Consider the following 22,867-nt stretch of genomic DNA (forward strand, 5'->3'; position numbering starts at 1 on the left):
GCAGATTTTACTGCATCACGGAACAGTTTTCTTTGAGCAATGCAGTGCAGAGAAGTGCAGCACTTTTGTTCTATATTGCATACAGTTTTTTGATCATAGAAGAAACACCTCTCAACCTTTTCTGTTGAACTCATTGAATTTTGAAGAAAAATGGGGAAAACACAATGTGGGAGATGCTGTACATATACAGCAGGAACACTTAATGCCTATAGGCAAGGCAAAGCCAATATCCCAGGAGGCATTCACATGGCTAACTTGTGTGCTAGTGATGTTAGCACACAGCATACATGTATATTCTGCATATTCATGTATGTTGGGAATTTTTTTCGCGACATTTATATGACATTTTTATTTAAAACATTTTGTTGTCAAATGTTTTTGCACCTTCCCTGGAAAGTTAATCTGAAAAATGTCTACACTGACACCTATGACACGACATGTGCCTGTTGTGTATCTGGAATAGATTTTTGGGTAACACTTTATTTGAAGGGGGGGTGAATAAGACTGTCATGACACCATCATAAACATGACATAACACATGTCATGCAGATGAATAAGTCTTCATGAATATTTATGACTGTTGTCATAAAGTGTCATTCGGTAAATTATGACACTTTTAATACAAAGTTGACATTATTCAAAATGTCTGTTATGACAACTTGACATTGACGAAGAAATCATTACTGATATAAATTTGTTATAAAATAATTACTGATTTCACTTTAAAAATTAGGTAACTTTATGTTATTAAAGGTAAAGTTTGAACAGTAATGATTTCTTGGTCAATGTCACGTTGTCATAACAAAGACATTTTGAATAATGTCAACTTTGTATTAAAGGTGTTATAATTTACCGAACGACGCTTTACGACAACAGTCATAAACATTCATGAAGGCTTATTCATGTTTATGAAAGTGTCATGACAGTCTTATTCAACCCCCTTCAAATAAAGTGTTATCGATTTTGGTCTAAAAATGGGTTAGAAATAAACAAGATCACCAAGGTGTGGCCTGAGAGGGAAAACACGTTCTGCCTATATATATATATATGTAAAATTATCATATCTCAGGAGATTTCCTCTTGCCCGATTTGTCTATGTGTCTCAATTAGAGAAAGCATTAACACTTTTGTGGAGCCTGACATTGACAGAGTAGGTGAACATGTACTCTTATCCTGCCTATAAGTGAGATTCATAAATCAAACTAGAAGACAAAGAACTGAGTCAGTCTACATAACTTGAAGTTGAGATTCTGGAAATATTTCTTACACAGAGTAAGCAATATGTTTGCTATATTACACACACTAATTTGTAATTAATGTGTGTAATTTTAGACACATTAAAATTGCAGAGATCAAAATATCAATGAGTAAAACAAGCATTTTCTGTCACTTAATTCCTTATGGGAAAAATGTTCCAAACTCATTGAGCTCATAATGTCAAAATTGCCTTTTTTCTATTCATTGTCTTTTCTATTGTGGATTCTGGGGAAAAAAAATGAATTAAGCTGCTTATGAACAATATTTTTATGACATTTGACATGTCCCCTTCACTGTTATCAATGCTTGACCAGGACGGAAATGACAAGGAAAAAAAAAAGAAAAAAAAAAAAAAGAAAAATGTGAAAATATATGAATAATTTTGCAAAGAACGTTAACAGCACAAAAATAAGAAAACTAATTTGATTCATTCAGAAGCTGTGAGTTTCTCTAATATTCTGAACTTTGCCTATCAAATATTTAGTTAATCTTGTCAAGCTAAGGCTTTGCATTCAGTCTTTGGCTGTTTAACTGGTACCATACGGTTTATTTATCGAGCTCATGTGCTGTCACAGTAGTTTGTAGAGAAGTGAGACGAAACTATGGTATTCACCATGAGCTGAGCATACCGATGGCCAGCTTAATAGCTTGAAATATATCAGATACACATAATGCAATTAAGTTATGCAAACCCTGAATGAACGTTATCTTCAGTGAAAAACTGTCACAAGGTGTTGGGTGTGTTTGCATAAGTAAGGCTTTGCATGCTAATTTGTGGTAGACCATATGGAGGCAGCCACAGCAATGTTAGTAGGCGACTGGAGCTCGGAGGGCAGCGAGAGGTTAGTGTTATTGGACCATGCTACCATTATGAACAGTCATCTAGTTATTGTTTTTGATGCGTATTAAGCTCCTCAACAGATGGACAATAATCTGGGGCATGATTACTATCAGAGGCAGTGGCTTGTAACTCATACTTACCAACCAAAGCTCATCTGGAGGACATTAGGGGACAATGGACTGCTCTGACCTCAAACACTGTTCCCAGCATGCCAGACAAAAAATAAGACATTCACACCTATGCATAAAAAAATGATTCAGCCTGATTTTAACAAGATCCTTCTGCTTTATTGGCCCGTTAGCCAAACTCATCTATTGACACTGTTTACTTATGTAAGTGACATTTGCAACTTTATTTAATTCAGTCAGTTACTAGCGATTGGGATGACCTTTTACTGGCTTCACAGGCTGGCACTTATAAACCTCAGAGACTTGACAGTTTTATAGCCACTCAATAATCACACAAGGCAGTATTGATGGAGTTGTTGTCTGTGACCACAGATCCGGACAATGTACTGCCTATGCAATCTTGATAAAGATATTTCTGAAATTAAAATTGATGAAAATGCGGCTCAGGGCCACTCCAGTATTCTTGCAAGCTTTTTGTTTATTTATTTTACACAAAGAACAGACTGCGTCTAGTGACAGTGTCAGAGAAAGTGATAGATGCATTTTGGTCGGTTATAGTGGCTATCTTTTGGAAATATACGGGAGCTATCATTCTAATTATCTGTCAGTATGATAAATATGCAATTTGCATTATCTCCCTTCTCACAAGCTGTCTACGTCAAAGCACTTAAGTCAAAAATATTTTATGTCCTTCTAGAGCAAATAAATTCTCTTAGATGCTTTTTAACCCAATGACTCTTAATCTCATTAACTACAACCACTGACAATTCTTGAGCTATTAATATGCAGTGTTTGAATCTATTGCCTCTTGGATAATATTCTCTACGATTTTTCCAGTCATGCAAATCTTTTAAGTACAAAGGCAATGCTTCTCATTGATATTACTAAGTTTAAATATTCCAGGAAAGAGTGGAATCAATCACACTGAGATAGATTTTATTTTATGGGACAACTACAGGCTTTATATGTGAAGATTCATTTGTTCTTGATGTCTGTTCCTGGATCCTCTGCAATATGTTAAACATGTGATGACTCAGGCTCTTGAAGCACTCTGTCATCTTCAGTCAGCAAGCTGAACATTATAAACGGTAGAGACCATGTTTCATACAACTTTTACCATGATGTACAAGCTCAGGTTTAACATGCTGAGCATGGGGACAAATTGATTTCATCATGCACTAAGATGGGGGGGAAATACAACTTGAGGTCTTTTATTTACAGCTTACGCATTTTTAGTGACTTGCAAGCAGACATTTAAGAGTCAGGACTATAAAAGTTTGCAGTAAATCTGCAACAGTTCATACATCTTCAATTGCATAGGGTTCAGACACCACACATGCTTTTTTTTTTACCTAAATGAAATAAAGAACATTTCCTCACCTAACCTCAGTGACTTTCTCAGTGTATTTAAAGCTAAAAATCTAGGCAAGATTACAAGGAATATTAAAAAGAACTTATACAGCTTCTATCCCATTTAAAAATTTGTGATTTATTGCTTTTATGGCTTTCCAAGCTCTTTACCTGATCAATTTTCAAAATTCTTTACAGCTGCCACACGTAATGCAGGTTATGTTACCTGCAGCAATAGACAGTTTTTTGTGGCTTCAGTAATTTATATTTAATTCAATTAGTATACTCTGGTGACATGCTACCATGTTTGAATGCAAAAATCATAGTAGATTGTGTTTTTGCAGGTAATTCTGTGTTTTGTTAGTGTTTATTAGTGTATGTTTTGTATTAATATCATTGTTGTCTTAGAATAGTCCATAAAATGATTCTCTTGTTAAGTGTAGCCTTGCCTTTCAGTACAGTAAGCAGATCCAATTGCATTTCTGATGAAAGGGAAACATAGTTCCGTAAGACGTCTTTCACCTGGATTCAAGTTAGGTCAACTTAGGTTTCATAGTTTATTTGGAAATTGCAGAAACACACATTGAAAACCACATGTATTTATCTGTTGAATGATGACATATAAATAATGAGCCTCAGATTAGTTGCAAAAGTTAAAGTTTCCCAAATGCCTGCCCTTATTCGGGTTGAGAAAGTTTAATGAAACTTACATTTTTAATTTGTAAAAACAAAGAAAAACGTCACAGTAAATACGTCAGTGGATCTGTGAATGTTACGTCCAAAGTGCTCCAGGCTTGCATAATAACTTAAGGATAAGTCACAGTAGTTTGGCTTCATATACCTACATAGTTTTGGTTCAAAAGAAGAAAAACTAAAACAGGAATAACTTTGTTCATTTTTTCTATTTAAATCAGAAACACAAAACAAACACTCACTCTGGACAGTGAACCTGCTGTAAGGCAGCAGACTTTGCACAGCAAGGGAGAATTGTCTAGTCGTAACTTCACTTCAGAGTTAAAAACACTGCAGTTTCCTTTTTCCATCCAGTTTGAACTCAACAGCTGTCGGCAGGCATAGAATATCCTGCTGCATCCCCAGTGACAACAACCTCTTTGGACTAACTTTTTGTTAGAAACCTTGTATTAACCGTTCAAAATCGTAAAAGGTTAACTTTGAACATGGAAAAAAATATATATATATATATTGGGTTGCAGTCTCAACTCAGAAACTAAAAGAAGTCTCCTTATCCCACCACAAAGCTCAAATTTCTCCAAGTGGACATATCTATTTTATTGTGCTAAATACTCATCCCCAATGGTGCGTCAGTACAAATATTACAATAGGTAATGTTTGTAGATAGCATCTTGAATGTCTGGAACGTTGGCTTGGGGAAAATGCCATTTTTTTCCCCCCAAAGTACCACTTGAGGAAGATCATTCAAGAAAACCCTCTTTAGTAAAAGATTCAGTTGTCTAATATTAAATGTTTTCTATTAAGTGACTGAAGATCTCTCCAGAAACACTGGTATCATATTAAGACAGATTTATTCTACAGTAAAACAGACTTTTTAAGAAAGAAGACAAAAAATTGACATAAATTGTATGAATATGAAAGCAGATTTTTTTATAAACTCCATCAATTTTACCATAAAATTAATCCGCTAATATTTCACACAAACATTACACGTCATCTTACATTTAAATGGTATGTGAGGTAGTTTTGAAATATTTGACAAAACAGGGGCATTTGACATGAAATACCCACTCTTGTTTGTTATGCATAAACATTAATTTCATATTCATATTGCATATAGGTGGAATGGTCATTTAAGGGCACACTAGTGGAAGCATATGGGTGTAAAAAGTAAATTTCAGCAGACATCACATGCCACAATGCCCCCTTCCTCTAATTTCAGTGGCCTGCCCCAAGGGTGCAATAACAGTTTATTACACCTATCCTCGCTTTATGACCCTTCTCTACCTCCACCCGCTCCCCTTCTAGCCCACGCTAACTGTTATTGAAAACACCCAGGTCTGCCATATATCATTCCTGAGCACCACGGTATGCTATGCACAACAAAGCCAATCAGTACCTGTTCATATGGGTATTGTTCAGGTCACATTGGACTGGCTCCACTTATCTAATATCTGTTTCGATGTGGAAGTATTTAAATACAATCTCATTTGTCTTTACAGCTTTGGTTGCCCCAAGGCTGAATCTTCTTATTTCCCCCCACATGCATCTATTGTGTAATTGCGAAGGGAAAACCAGATGGAATTGATTTTTTTTTTTTTGCCACATTGCGTGTGTGCATGGATGTGTTTTTGAGTAAACGGTTAAATGGCTTTGGTCCACATTATTGCAAGTGCAAGGATAATATGCACTCAGCTTGAACTGAAAGAGAGAATAGTAAATATTATTGACAGCTATGCATAGTTCATGGTAGCACATAGAATGGATCTGGTATAAAATGCAGAGCATCAGTGAAGATCTTTCAAGGTGGAGGTGTTCAAAGAGAAGAGTAAAAGCTCAAAGGTGACACTGTGACAAGACTCTCATGGAAGGGCCTGTCACCCCTCTGCCTCAGTGCAGGCTTCGCTGTCAACCATGAGACTGTGTATGGGAGAAACCACACTGCCACAGCAATGCAAATGAAAATTTTACTTTATGAAATTGAATAACTCTATCCAGCCGACATACCTAGCCTACAGCTCAGTGAGTTTATGAAACATGCTACTGGAAAAAAAAAAGAAAAAGAAAACACCAGTGGCAGAAAACACTTTTGAGGATCTCCTGAAAACTCTCAGTAGACTATCTGCCTATCATAAAGAAACATTATTTGCAATGCTGCTTTTAAACCATTAAGCAACGTGGAAGTTTTTAACACATGAGAGGCAATTTCTTGACTTATTCTCGTTTTGAAATAATTTGCCTGACTTTAGTCATACTTAAGAACATTTTATTTTTATATGCTTTTCTTCAGACAAACTGAAAAAACAGTTGGTCTGAATATATTGTGCAAACATGACTTTTAACACGAGACATTGTAACGCCGGCTGATGGGGTAGATGGATTGTGTTGTGGGTGTCCAAGGTGTCTGATGGGTGTAACTGCCTCTGTTTAATTACTTGTCAGATGAGCAACCCAGTTGGTCATTAAAGAGATTCTATCTAACTTGAGGTGCCAAGGTACGCTGCTAGGGGACATCTTTCATGACTAAACAGTCACTGTGTGCTTCACTTATGTTCACACTAGATGTATTATTCTGATCTAATAGTTTTTTGTTTTTTTTTCTCAGAGCTAATCTGTCACTTTATCACTCAGTTGAATGGATTTTTTTTATCCTGCTGTTTGTATTTCCTTTCCAAATACATATTTTTGTACAAGTAAGAATCTGCCTACACCTTTATTTATTATTTTAAAGTTTTCATAACAAATCAAACCATGCATGCAAATTATAATACAGTTGATATAATATTATCTTTTTGTCCTTGTCTTATGTTTTCCAGTCTGTGCTGGCACGGAGAACAAGCTAAGCACTCTGTCGGACCTGGAGCAGCAGTATCGCACCTTGAGAAAATACTACGAGAACTGTGAAGTCGTCATGGGCAACCTTGAGATTACGAGCATTGACCGTAGTCGAGATCTGACCTTCCTCAGAGTAAGGACAAAACAATAAGACGCTGTAAATGAAAAGGTTTGACGTGTTGAAATATGGATCTAATGCAGAGTTGAAGCCTGTGGCTTTGTAGTGCCGTCTTTCAGTTAGATACAGATATGCCATGCGTGACATTTATATACTTGTTGGAAAAAAGTTTTGTCAAAAATGTTAATGTAAAGCTCATAAAACGTATAAAGCTCATAAAATTTAAATTCATTGAAAATTTAGGACTATTTTGTTCAGAAGCCATTCTGGTTAGCTTGCTAATTTAAACCATTTACTTTTTTGACCCCATGTCTAAATAAAATTGAGATTCGCTAAAGACTGGAATAGATTTCAATACTGTAATAAAATCTGGTTATACTCATATACAAGCCATACCAATAAAGATTTTTTTTTTAATTGAACCCAACACATATGTCCCAAAGGAACCTTAACCCAACACTCACAAATACACACACAATATGATTTGTTTCTTTCAAACTTGAAATCAGTTAATATTTTCATTTGAAAGTTTCTCTGAGCTGTAACTTCATGCAAACGACAAGGTAGGTGGTCTGCAGTCGGAATTTTGAGAATAAAGAAGCCAGTCTATACAGTTTTGGGGAAATCAGCTGCTCACATTGACCTCTCAGACCTCTCCTGCTAACAAACAGAGTCCTGGACTGTGCTGCCTGTACTCTGCACTGCCAACAACATCCAACTCCAATTGATTTCAATCTTTCTGGAGGGCATGGGAGCTCCCGTGGTGTTACACTAAAGTGCTGACTGCATTATTGGGCCAATATTGCTGTGAGAATGAACTGGGCTACTGAGGCTTTGCAAAGAAAGCAAATCTCAACCAAAAATCAAGTAGTGTTCTTGTATTTGTCACTACATCAGTCATTTAAAATTAATAAAGAAGAATGGTCTGTTTTTGTCAGGTAGAAGTAGTGGGCTACTTGTGTTTAATCTGTGTTAACTGGTATATCTGGACTGACCAAAAACATTAGAACAACACAGTCATTAAATGTTTCACACTCCTATGAAAGAAAACATATTATATTAAGGAAGAGGGAGCAATGGACGGTTAACTGCTACCATTAGACTTCTGAAGAGACACCCGACCTCATTGACTAAAATTAGGTAGGGGTCTTTGTTTATTTTGTTATGTGTTTGAGGAGGGGGAAATGAAATCTGATTGTAGTTCATCGGTACGGACCCAATTTGAACTATGAAACATGCTCACCTATGCTTTATCTTATGCCTTTTAACTGTGTAACCCGTACCAGCTTGTGTTATATAAAGGGCACATTTGCGGGATGAGGTTGAAAGTCCATTAGTACAAGCCTTTCTTTAGATGCTGACATTATACTAGTCATTTACAAAACATCTCCCTGTGGCACCAACTTGCCAGGGTTCTCCACCTTTTCATGGTGGGCAATTAAAATGGGTTAATTGAAGATGCTAATTAGAAACATGAGGTGCCAAACAGCAAGGGAGCCAAAGGGCAAGGTGCAGTATGTATTTTTAGGAAATATTATTATTATTATGATAAGAGACATTAATAACATTGCTCCCCTGGGAGGGAAAAAATAACCTTGAGGTAGAAAAGAAGTGAAGGGGAAAAAAAAAAAAAAGAAAACTATTGTGCTGGAGCTTACCATACCACCTGCCTTGGGAGGTGATTGAAACTGATGCTTGTGCATTGGCTTCTTTTGAAGATAGCCAAAAGATTGATGGCTGCCTCCCAAAGCCCCTCAAACAGCTTTAGCAGTAAACAGAGTCCATCTTCCAAACTGCCACCACGACAGATGAATCAACGCTTTCACAGTGATTAATAACTGCATTTCAGCACACAGGCTTTTATTCCCTCACACATATGCACATTGTTACAAAGACTCCCACAGTCAGCTTTTAACCGTATGTACAGTATGTAAGAATCCATATCCTTACTTCTTTGAATATGTTTCCCATATTTTACGCACAGAAAGCATTTGCATACAAAAATTGGAAATTCCAACCTAAGCATACCTTTTTATGTGGCAGATGGCAGAAAAAGATAAAAGGAATGGTAGCTAGGTATTATCTTTTTTTTTTTCAATGTCCCTTTTAATCAGTCTACAAGAAGAATACTGTTGTTTACTTTCCTCCTGTTAGTGTCTTCTGCTTTGACAAAATAGTTTTTAACCATTTCCGACCAGCTTTTGTCGTCTTCTCTCAATTATGGTTATCGCTCGTAACATACACGTAGTTGCAGCTGTTTTATTTCTTAATAGAGCTGATTTGATAGAATCACTGCCTATATTTTTAGCTTAAATCAGTGATGTTGACAGACATTTGCAATAAGATTATATGCTAGCTTGTGTAGTCTCAGTATCTTTAGAAAGTTTACTTCTTAGCAAAGGATGTACCAAAAACTAGGACATCTCATAATTAGCACACTGAAATAAAATGCCAACGTGCAAAACACTTTGTTAAACAGGAGTTTATATGTTTAGAGTTGACTAACTTATGAGAATAAATTGGAATAAATTATGCAAGATGTCAATTAAATAAAAACCAATTATTAAATCATCCAATTACACCCGGTGTATGTAAATACTATACCATACTATGTTTTAAGCATTCCAGGTCATCTAAATAGTAGACATTTTATCTTTACATGAGAAATCAGCGATAAGTGGTGCAAACTTAAAATAACTTTGTATGAAGAGGCAAATATAAGTATATAAGAAGATGTTTTACTATTATTTGATTTATGGTTAATCTTACAAAAGCAAAGTCATTTTACCTTGATCACAAACTTTGTTTTGTATAAAAAACATAAATGCTTTTTTTATTATTAATATTTTCTCAGGATTAAGGGAGGAAAACATTTATTTCAATAATGTCTCTGATGGGGGGTTAGTTAATGTCCCTGCAGTCACAAAGGGTGAATATACATTTTTTTTTATTTTTCCTTTTCTTTTTTTGTTTGTTTTGTTTTGCTTTGTTTTAATATGAATATGTGAGTCCCTTGTGCAAAATGTTTGCTCACTCCTGAAGCATCCATATACTATTAACTCGTAGATGGACCCTTCTCTGAAAAGGTCAAGTCAGCTGGGACTGAAAGTACGGGAGGATATTTTTACTGCTTACATTACTTTTATATGAACTACCCTGCTGTGTGATCCCCAATGAAAATGACCAAAGAGGACAGTATAAACACATTACCAGTCATGTAGACATCAACCTTTCAATTTTAACTATGTAGGTTGTTCCTGACTGAAGTTACAAGATGTCTTTAACCTTTAGTTGCCGATTAGTCTATTCCTGCTCACTGGCGCGCACATTGTGCTCTCCATCTGGTGAGCATCACTGTGACAGCTGGGAGTTATTTGAACAAGTGTAAGGTCAAGTGCACAATTCATTGAAGAGTCACTAAGGGCAGCATTAAAAGACAAAGACCATAATTTTCCAAAAGCCCTATTTCGATCTAGAATGTGATATCAGTGGCATCTACGGCAATCTTTTGTTGAAACTTTTTTTTCTACCCTTAATACAATCAAGGTAACAGTTTGATAAGCATGTTCTCTATATTACTTCCATTTAAACATAAACATTATTATTTTACATTTACCCACCTAAGGAAATTTCAGGAAACAAAAACAAAAAAATGCTCTCTCATGTTCATGTTATAATGAATTCAATCATCAAGTAACCATCAGAAGATAGACACACTGGTTATACATTCAAATTCAAAAATACCTTTTTGATCCCAATAAAGCATGGATATGGCTCAGGTAATACTTTATATATAACACTCAGACATACTACTCAGGTTATGGCTTTTAAATTATGGAATCAATGCCTTAGATATTTGAGGAAATTTAGAAATGTGAAAAACATATTGATAACATTTAATAAAGCTGTTGTCACAAACTTTGTTGACAAGTCTAAAAACACTTCTCAGTTTAGTCTAAGTGTAAATAAATTATATGGCTTAACATTCTTAATAATTCCATTTCAACAGAAAATATATTAATTGAGAGAGCATATAGCTCAAAATGTTGCTGCATTTATTAATTGATAGAACACAGAGCTCTCACAACAGCCACATTTCCATTTATTTGTGGGCCCATGAACGCAGCATGGTGATCAGTAGAACACATCCTCCTGCTTCTATCTGTGTCAGGATTTGCTGAATTGGGTCATTAAACCTATGAAAGGATTGTGGAAGGAAACCCAAAAGATTTGACCCAAGTCATACAGTATAATTATCCTTGATACTGATCAAATGTAAACTTCCGAAATGGAATAAATTTACATAAAAATGACTTCAAAAAATCATTGCTAAGTTTTCTAGTGAAGAAAACTAGAAAACTTAGTTTTCTAGTTTTCTTCACTAGAAAACTAAGTTTTCTAGTGAACTAGAAAACTTAGTTTTCTAGTTCACTAGAAAGAAGTGAAGTTTTCTTCACTTCTTTCTAGTGAAGAAAACTTAGCGAGTGGGCAAAATTTTGGTTATTCTAACTGACTTAAAACACAAGAATCTCTGTCTGATTTACCTTCAGACACTTAGAAAAAAATGTGAATGAGTCTTTTTATATGGTGTATAAATACATGGTTTAAACTCCATTTGTATTGTACATGGTGTCTGAGTTGCAATGCTCATGGCCTAAAAGTTTTTAACATGTCCAGAAAGTCTGTGGCATCCTCTCTCTGGGGTCAAATTACTTCATTGACAGTAGTCTGTCATATGTGAAGGAAGGCCATGTTGGAGAATTATTTACTTAAAGTTTCAGAGATATGAGTAATATGATGAATGCTATAATTATTCTTGTAGATAACTTTTTTCTTTTCTGTCTATTATCAAGTTGCATCACAAATAGTACAATAGTAATAATAGAAAACCAACTAATTATATATTCCTTTTCCCACAAAATGTAGAGGCTTCTGAAAGTGAGCCTTGTTTCATTATGAAATGGGAAGCTCTGTAGATTTGTAAAATCTAATTTGTGCTCAGTACTATTGTTTTACAGGCTGCAATAATCTGGTTGAATTAACACTTTGGAATTAAATCTGTCAATAATCTGTCAATTCATATCTTTTTTCAGTATCATTATATTAACTTTATTTTATTTTTTTTGATTCATCTGTCTTCTTTGGTATGTTGCACTTTAAAATACATAGTTGCTAGTCAGATCAGATTGTTAGGTTTGCAAATCCCTCCAAAAAAATTAAAAAAAATCCAGGAAAGTGACCTGCAGATTTATTTATTTATTTATTTATTTATTTATTTATTTATATTTTTCCTCACTGTTAAAACAAAATTACACTTTCTCTGGTATTTTTCTTGCACCCCAACATTCCTTCAGAAATACTCTGAAACTGGAAACAAGTTTCAACTTCCCTAATACAAAAACATCTGGATCATAAATTATCACTGAGGTCATGAGGGGAATCAGAATAACAATTGATTATTATTGCTACCCAGTACTGGCCAGAGGTTTTGCAAAAATATATCTATTTGTACAACAAATATATTGTAGTTTTTCATTGGTTTACATTGGAAAAAATACACATAATTATTTTATTGAGTCACTTAACAGAATTTGTTCTATTTCATCAATATTCAGAGAAAAGCAATTACTACCAAGATGCAACCCAATTTACTAGGTATTTGCAGTAAATCCCATGCAGATGCCAAACAGTAGCATATTACAGTTGTAGGAAACTTTCTCAGACTAGGTACCATTTGTACCCATGAGATCTAAAAATGCTTATTAGGTATTTTAGTTTCCTTTTCCCACAAAATGTAGAGACACTTCTCTTGCACACCATTGCTGTCTCCTGATATCTCGCTTCATATTTCTCTTTGACTGGCATATTTGTCCCTTGGGTACCATCACTGCCCTCCCCAGCTTCCTAATTTCTGATGCACTGTTAGATGAGCGCAGATTACGTTGGCCCCATGCTCCTCAGCAAACTCCTTCAATATTAATGAAGACTGATGAAGTGCTAGGGAGCCCCTGTCTTTCAGCCCTAACCTAGATTGGATTGACAGTTGCAATTAGTGTCTCCTCAAGTTCATTTCCATCACTTTAATTTGACATGAAGAAGGACAGTGTGGGGATGGAAATGACACCATTGAGAGAGAAGTCCTGAGGAGAATTGATAGTGAGCAAAAGTTTGACTTTTGCACTGAAATAATGGAGCATTCTTCACCTTGCACTAAATGTTTATCAGTCTCATTCTTTTCTCAGATAGTAACTCTCATTCTGCACAGTTTACTTTACACACTCCCACTGGGCTCCCATAGGTTCTTAGGTTTGTGATACCAATTATCATATAGACGTTGATGACAGGACAAGGTTGTAGTCTCCTCTGCATTGTCATGTTACTGGCTTTGACATTTGAGATATTTTACATTTAATTTGTTCCCCCCAAAAAACAGCATTTGACTTTCCAGGTTTCCTCTTTCACCTCCAGCAGTTACCAAATATATAGCATGTCAATGTGTGTGAAAAAGATGAATGTGAGAGATATGGGGACAGCCGCACCTGAAAATGAATGACTCTCCATTTTTGCATTGAAAAGAAGCAGTAAATGATAGTCAAAATCTGACTGTGTGTCAAGTTTGCGGGTGTGTGTATGTGTGTGTTTTCACAAACACTTTTATTTGTGTATGCATGGATATGCATGGGACGTTATGTGAAATATGGCACTAGAGAAGTTTCTCTTCGCCATGGCAACACTTCTCTCAAATCCCCATCCATCAAATACATATTTAGGCTGTGCATATCTGCAACATTGGAAGTTCTTCTACTCACGCATACTTTTCCTGGCCTCTTTATTAGGTTCATTTTGGTAGTATTAAACTGAACCCTGTTTGCATTTCGAACTTTTTTTAAAATTCTAATTTAGTTTAATATTTAATTTGTGCACCTCCATGATGTAAATCTCTAATTTCAACAAACCACCAAGGTGCTTCTTTGGATTGAGATTTGGTAACTAAAGAGACCATTGGAGTATTGTAAAAATCCTTTTCATTTTCAAAAAGATGAAAATACTCCACAACAAAATTGCGATTCTTCTAGGGGATCCAAGGATATCAAGAAAAACAACAACAACAAAAAAAAAAACCTTCCTCCACAATATTTGACCGTCATCACCAAACTCAGCTATTTCCCCCTATGAAGGTTAGATGCATTCTTTCATATTGCTCATGCCAAATTTTAAAGTTGTGGTTTATTTTAAAAGCACACTGAAAAGTCTATTAATTAGGTGCACAACTGATTGATAGAGATTTTCACGTTAAAAATGGTTGTTTTTGCATATTTTCAAATACATTGCAGGTACGGATAAGCAGGGCTGAAGAAGGGACAGACCACCCTGCTTCTCAGTTTGCATTTCGACTTCATATCTAGCTTCTTCTGTAGCCTGAAAAAAAAACGACTCAATAAATATATGAATAAAAGAAATGTAAATGATATGGAGTAAGATTTCAGTTCACTTCTTGCATGCAGTGTGACTTGAGGGAGTCCTTTTTAAGAATGGCATGTGTTTAGGCTTAACTCCCAAGCAGAATTGCTCCTCTGGAACCACATTTTATCATCCCCATTACCAAGTCATCATTGATAGCTGAACCCATTGAAAACACTTGCAACTATAATCCCCTCTGGCTTTTTTTTTTTTTTTTTGAATTCAACTTCTGCTTGTACTTCCATGCATAATAATAAGGAACCTTGTGGTTCTGGCTAGCCTAGTCCTCTATAGTGGGTTTCTTTCATCTCTCCTGCTGTTTATGATTTATTTTTCTGTTCGCACATTTAAAATTATAGTATACCTCAGCAGTATGAGTTCTGTCTGAGATCAGGTTATTTACTCACCTTCTCTGTTTTGTAAAATCTCAACCTTACATTACAGCCATGCAAATTCAAAACATTAGAATATGAATTTCAATGACTGGTTTATCAGCATAGAAGTTACCTTTTAAATCTGAATATTTTGGGACAGATACAAAAATGAGTGATCTCTTTCTGAACAGTTTTACTATTTCTGTATTGAAATATGGGTATGTGTTTTATGTTGATCAGGGAGAGTAATTCAATACTTTAGAACCTGAATCTGCAGATTGAGACAATCCCAGATCAGATTTGGGATTGCATGAAGTCTGTCTATTATTTATTTATTCATTTAAGTCATGTTAGAGAAATCCAGATCATAATAGTGATATTTATGCATTGATTTACTTGTATTAATACACCAATACTAAATAATGAACACAGAACTAGGATGCCAGTTACCCTAGATTCATTTAGTTGCTAAAATAGTTTAATTTTAAACACCATCGTAACTCTGCACTAAAATTTACATTCACCGTAAGACAGTTGACATCCTTAGGGATGCCACTTGTTTTTTTTTGTTTTTTTTTTTACTACTTTTATTTGACAAGATAAAAACATATTAATCCTGTTACCTTTTATTGCTTAAAGTCCTCCTGTTCCACCTCTTTTTTTTTTCTTTTTTTTTGCTTCAATAACTTATGTTGTTGCCTATTGCATTTCTAGCCCCGATTCCTTCAGCATCCCACCTCCAGCTCTCCTTACGGTCAGTGTTTGAATAAAATCTCATTAGAATTACATAGCCATTTAGCTAAGTGACACAGGGTGTAATTGTACCATCCATCAATTGCTATGTAATAACACACTCGGAGGCGCTGAAAGTTGATTAGCCATCAACCAATGTTACCAGCGGGTTTGGGGAATAAATGGTCAAGAGAGAATAGTCAGACTAATGTGTGGCGGGTGGCCTTGGAGGGCGTTTCGGTCAAGGTCTCTGACCCATGCAAGCTAAATTAACTTGGGAAGGATGGCAGCAAAGTCTTAAAAACAAGTAAGTGTTTCTTACTGTCTTTCCAAAGACTTATGCCTGATTATCAGCCTCCAGGTTGCATGGAATGAACATGCAGTTCTTGAACATCCTTCTTAAGGATTACAATCAGAAAGTTATTTTGAAATAAAGGGTATCACTTATCTCAGTACGTTTTGGCCCCTGACCCTTGGATGTGTGTTTAACCATCAATACAGCAACACAGACCGAATGTTTCACAACTGTACCTCATCAACAAATAACAAAAACAATATGGTCACTTAAGAAAATGCAATTGTTGATTTTTTAAATAAAAAATATATATTTGATATATAGTGTTGAAAGTAATTACTTTCTGTAATCCCGTTGAGTTTAGTTTTATTCTTAGAACATTATTTAACTTTGTCATGTACATATCTTCATTGGGTATAATAAAAAAAGGATAAACTAACATTTTAGGAGAGTACGGAGAGTTTTGTGGGTTTTGTTTCTTTTTTAAGCCCTGACAAAGGGGCCCTGGCCTTACACACATTTTATGGATTTTGCTCTGCCTACAGGTTGGTTATGGACCACCTGCATGAAATGCAAATATTTTAATTTCTTAGGATTTTGATTAGGAGTGTATGCATGAAATGAGTTGAACTGACAAACGCCATGTAAAACACTGAGAATTAATTTGGCAGCTATGTCTAACAATGTTTTCTGAGCTCTGCTATGAGCTCATAGCAGAGCTTGGGAAGGTGTTAATACATTAACACCGTATTTCACAATGGTGTTAATGTATTGTAAATGAAGAGAGGTGGAAAAACAGCTGGTATTTTTGATCTGTCTTTCATGGAAGCATAGATCAAGTATCCCAGATTTATATTGTTTTCACTCAAGTTTAAGTAGTGATACGGTACATATGGTCGATTGAGGTCTGTCCTCCTTAAACCCTGTGCAAAAACAAACTTTCTCATTCTTACCACTTTCAAAGTTACTGCTGTTTTCTGAGGAGGAAACAGAAGAAGCCAATAAAAGCTGATGAAAATGTATGTGCTCCTCTGTGGGTGTGCATGTGCAGGTGTTAGTTCCTGTTCTGTCCACAATGAGTCTTATTATCCCTCTAAATAGATGAGAGAATACCTTAATTGCTCATTGAGTTGATGACACCGTTATATTCAGATAATATCCCCATGTAGAAAAGTGACAAAGTGCAGATAAAGGAACAGAAGAAAGATTGTAAGAGAAGAGAATGTATATAACCATGAATGAAAATGAAACATAAAGCCCACACACTTATACAGAGTATCTTTTGGTATAATTGCACCTTTTACCATGTAGTAAATGCACTGACAGTGCCAGCTCCACCCATGTGAGACACTAAGTCTTTATCACTAATGGACCAGTGACTAGTACTGTAATTACACAGGCTTTTGTCTAGCCCAATGCACAACTATCTTGGAACCCAAAATTGCTCCGACTTTTTTGTCTCTTTCTTTAACATCGACGGTAAAAGGGCTATCGCCCCTTGGCCCAAAAGAGGTTGGGCAAATGAGTTGTGGTAATGAAAGACCAAAATGACGGCAAAGCTGACAGAAAAATACTTTTGAAAAAAGGCAGATTTCAATATATGTTAATAATAATCTGTAAGAGAGGTTGATACAACAGCAATAATGAATGCCTCCACATCATGGGATGTACAAAGAGCCTCCTCATCAAAACTGACTCATTTAGATTATACTTGGATGAGAAGTGGCAACCTTTTCTGACTTAGAAAATGTATTTTTTCTATTTAATCTCATCAAAACTTTCCTACATTCCTAGGCCGCCCGTGGAACATTGGAACATACTCACAGTATGGTCCTATCACCACAATATTTCACTGTTTAGATGGTGTGATCAATATTATCTGGGGTGTTGCTCCACCTATGCCCTTTTATTGTACATATAAGCAAAAAATATATATATATTATTTTGATCTCATTTGTTTTGAGCACCATCTTCTAATTGTTTGCTATGGCCCCTAAATGACTTGCTGTAAACATGGAGACCCTAATGATTTTCTTTCAACATCATTAATCCTTCTCTGTTTAATGCTCCCCTGTCACTTTCAGTTTCATAGGTTTTCAGTTGTGAGATGCTCTTTCCATTTCTGGATGATGGATTGGAACAGTTCTTACTGAACAAGAAAGAGGCAAGACCATTATATTGTTACAATTAATTTAAAAAAATATACTATTTCTTGTGAATACATGGTTTTGTAAGGCAGTGTAATCCATGTACACTAGACTTTTTGTGTTTGATGGAGCTTTTTCAAAAGACTTGTAAAAGTTTCATTGTTTATTGACACCAAAGAGAAAGGGGAGTTGCTCACATCCATCATAATGGTATTTTATGGATGTGTCCTTTTTCCTCGAAACTAAAATCAAGTATTCTGCTTTGTGTTTATTGGTGAGCATGATCTCAAAGCAGTATGCAAAAAAAAAAAAAATCATCACATTAGGTCAAAGTGTTCCGTTCTAATTCCTCCAGAACACTTTAGAATACCATCTTAATTAAACATGATTGTTTTCTGGGTTTGTTTAATTCTTAAAACTGCAACTGGGTCTTGCTGCCAAATAAGTCCCCTTGGACTTTTCAGCCACTCGGTGTCTGTGTTTGTGTGCAAGTGTGTGTGTGTGTGTGTGTGTGCGTGTGCGTGTGTGTGGAAGAGAGAGCATGTGCAGAGCCAAGTGGGTCAGAAAACTGATTTCTTGGTTCCCTGTGGAGACAGCAAGACCTTTATCTTCAATTTCAGAGATTTCCTCTGTGGTCAGAACAGGAGGCTACATCACCTATTTCTTCTTCTCTCCAACACTTTTCCATTTTACTGGGTCATCACTTACCTTAGACAAGACAAGAGAAGATATAAGGTGGACATTTTTACATCCATCTTGGGCAGATGTATTGCTTTTACAACCTTCTCATTTTCAACCCAATCATGAAGGTGTTTTTATTTTATGATGGTGTTTTTATTTCATTTACATATTATACTGATGATTTATATAAAGTGTTGATCACCCATAACAATAGACATATTCTAAATGACTCACTGTGAAACATCATGGCTTAGGCATACAGTCTTGAGTGAATAAGATAATGGGCCATGTTTTGCAATTCAGAACCTCGCAAGAAATGTGAATAATTTCAAAAGGTATAACTAATTTATTGAGTCATTAGACATACCAAGATATTTCAGATGTTTGTTTCAGTGTAATTTTGTTGACTATGCATGTAAATCAGTTTCTCCCAAAGCCGTTTTAGTACAGACAGGTTCTACTATCACCATGTTGTGACCCACACAATAATGGGAAAGACTGCTGAGCGGAAGGCAAGACTGTTAGAAAATGTTACACATGTAACAGGGATAACCTCAACCTTAAGAATGTGGATTAAACCACATTTAAGAGATTTGGGGAGTTGAGCAATGTGTGGAATAAGACTGGAGTCGGTGCTTCAATGAGCACCAGCTGAAAGTAAAGCTTGGTAAATGAAAGGAGAGTCAGACTCAAAGTTGACTTAGGTACAGGAATTTATGTTATCTGTAGACAAAAGTCAGTGCAGTTGTCTACAAGAAAATTTTAGAGCACTTCTTTTTTCAGCTTTCTGGAAACATGTTAGTTTCCTGCAGAACATTGCACCTGTCTACAAAGACTGGACTACTTCATACCTGATTTAATCACAGTGACAGTGCAGTGCTTGATTGGCTGTATCCCTGCCCAATCTGTAAAGTAGTCCCAAAACAAGCGACCAAGTATTGCATCATGCATAGATGGCACAGTACAGTCGTGCTCCCACATCAGGCTAATACTTTGGTCATCAAAATCTATTTTTAATTGCTTTTATGTAATATTCCTATTTTCGTAATATCTGATATTTGGGTTTTAACATGAACAGAAATGAAACTAATAATGTGAGTTTCCATTTTCAACTTGATTAGCAGAAATTAATTTGCTTTTTGATGATTTTAATCGATACAACTTTGACGTCAAAGCTCGACATTCATTGCCAAGCTTTGATGTCTTTTGCAGAACCACATCTCACATTTTTCCATGGAGAATTTGTCAAAATCCAAGTCAGGGAACACACAAATCTTAGACCAAGACTAAAACGTCTATTTTTCTTTGTCCTTTAAAATGTATAGGGCCATGAGACCTATCGGCCTTTATTAGCTAATAATACTTTTAGGACCATTAAGTGGTTGAGACTCCCTCACAGCAGCACTTAGCAGTCTCGATGGTGTACTGCTGGAGGACAGAAGTAACCGGGCCACAGTGTGACAACTTCCCCTCCAGCAACAGAGGGTCTGAGCAGACTTCCAATTTGACATTGCTAAGACCAGGATAGCACTCCCAGGGGGCAATAGGTATGAGACTCCAAGTCAACCAAAAAGGCAAATACGACACAGTAAAATGTTGTCCTAATCCTAATGCTACAATAATTGGGAAGAAAGCATGTTTTTCCACACTTTTTTAGGTTGCATATTTGTGTGGTTTGTGTCTAAAAAAAGTTGTAGCTTAGCTGAAAGTGCTGTCTAAAGATGTCAGACAAAGTTTTAGAGTGTCTCTTATCTGTTTCTGCATGATTTGTCAAAATAGCTAGCAAATGTACTGCGTAAAGAACACCCTGTAATTTTAAACTGCTCCTGTTGACGCTGCTCAGATTGCCACATTTAAACAGGGCACAGTAAAATCTAGATACTCTCTGGACTGAAAGCATTGTTTTTTTCTTATTCTCCAAGTGTTTTGTGCAGGGCCAAAACACTTGGAGAATGGCTAGAAGATGCATGTTGTTGATCAAAGCAGAAGGATATTCAATTAAATAAGAGAGAAAGTCCTCTATTATCTTCGGTCTTTGCTCAGGGCTGAAAACAAACTGTTGCTGAATTAAAAGTTGCTGAGGGGAAAACAGAAGTTTACAGTCAATATGCTCTTTGTTTCGTAAGTAGAAATCTGGGAAAAAAAATTGATTGGAGGTGAGAGAGGGAAATCAAGTGACTGAGGTTTGACAATACATTTAGAGACAGCAAACTATATTGGATTCGGAAACAACAATCTGCATAAGATGTCAACTACGGCATCATTAGTTGACCATGGAGGGAGGACTTAAAATCTTAGATTGTTTATACTGTGCACAATCCAGAAGGATGGCCAGTCATCATTAACTAGTCATCCAAAAGCAGTGTTCTGAAAAAATATAGATTTTGCACTCTAATGGAATGTTAAATATTATTATCTAAATAAAACTTCATGAGATAAGCAAACCCAAAGTATTCATCATATTTCTAACATTGAAAGTGAATACTAGCTGTTTTCTAAAATGCCTTAAACAAATCTGAAATGTTTTGACTTACAGCATCTTTTTTTATGCTGTCCCTGCTACATGATTTATTATAAATGAGTTTTTTCTCACCTCTGTTCCATAAAGGACATCTAACCCTATCAATGGTTTTTCCCATTTGAGCTGGGATTGTTTGAGGTTTCTCCAGAGTTACCACGGGTCTCTTGGGGGCTTCTCTGATCAATTCCTTCACTGCCTGATCTCTTAGATTAAGGAAGATGGCCCCCTTTTAGTACAGTTCCAATTGTGCCAAATTCTTCCCACTTCACCTTGATGGATTAAATAGCAACCTGTAATATGGTATATTACTTTCTCACCCAACCTAAGCACCAACGCATATTTATCTGTGATATGTGTAGTGACCCTTGGTCTTCACAATGATGTTTGTTCACTAATATTCTCTAATTAGCCTGTGACGCTTTTAAAATACAGCTGTATTTATACTGACATTAAACTACATTTTAAAGGATACTGTGTACTGATTATTTAACTACTGAAGTTTATGTTTGTTTTTGTATGTTATGTATTTTAATGCCACTTTGACACATTCACAAGTTGCTGCTTGTCATTTGTTTTGTCATAGACATATAACAAAGAGCTGTAACACACACAAAAATGTAGATATAAATCAATGTAAAGTGAGACCCTTGGTGTCATGGTAAACTTTCAAGACAGCGCACTATGTTCTTATACTACTTTACACCATGGGAATTGTTTCCCAGACCTGATTAAGGAGCTAACCATGGGCTACATTGATCCAGGTCCTCCTACTGCTTCAGTTTCCTCTGCCCGCACATCAGCTCATTGTAGGGGAACGTGCAGAAGTGATTACTCTCGAATTAAGACTTGCCTCGCCGCAGATATATGTGTGGCATAATTAAATAATGGCTGCCTCACCCGAACAGTCCCAACGCAGACGAGACTCGCGGCCTCGTCAGATTGGCCCAATATTAACCATGACACATGTGTAACCAGGCTGGTAATTAATGCACTGAATCAATTACAAATTAGTCAATTTGGAGAATTCCCCACAGGAGTCCACTCATTACTAGTGCTCTGATGGAGTTGCAAGTTCTTCTCATGGGAAGTAGTGTCACTTTACTGTTCTCCTTTTGTATCCTTCTTTAACCGTCTTCTGAAGGTAAGACAAATGACAAAACTGAGGATGTTTTGGTATACCACTGCAAATGTCAGTTACTCAGGTCTAGATTACAAGCAGTGTCCAGGTAGAGGAAAATGTGAAGCTAATTGGATCTAATGAAGTCCCCTATCTTTAAAAGGTAGCTAATGAGCGTCATCATTTGGAACAGCTGCTACAGCCATGCTGATTAGGCTAACTTTCAGCAAAACCTTCATAAAAAACCTTTAAATGCAAGTTTCATGGTTTAATATTGATATTAGTCAAGCAACACACACACACACACACACATATAT

At 35.9% G+C, this 22,867-nt stretch overlaps 1 protein-coding gene across 1 annotated transcript in view; it reads left to right on the forward strand.

Moving 5' to 3' along the window:
• Positions 1-22,867, forward strand: part of erbb4b (erb-b2 receptor tyrosine kinase 4b) — a 268,481-nt gene that overhangs the window by 130,371 nt on the left and 115,243 nt on the right. The window contains exon 3 of the mRNA XM_016673896.1: positions 7,086-7,237. Within this exon, the coding sequence (XP_016529382.1) occupies positions 7,086-7,237 (152 nt within the window). The remainder of the gene's footprint in view (positions 1-7,085; positions 7,238-22,867) is intronic.

The sequence above is a fragment of the Poecilia formosa genome, unplaced genomic scaffold (genome assembly GCF_000485575.1).
Source record: "Poecilia formosa unplaced genomic scaffold, Poecilia_formosa-5.1.2 Scaffold84, whole genome shotgun sequence".
In the NCBI taxonomy this organism is placed as follows: Eukaryota; Metazoa; Chordata; class Actinopteri; order Cyprinodontiformes; family Poeciliidae; genus Poecilia; species Poecilia formosa.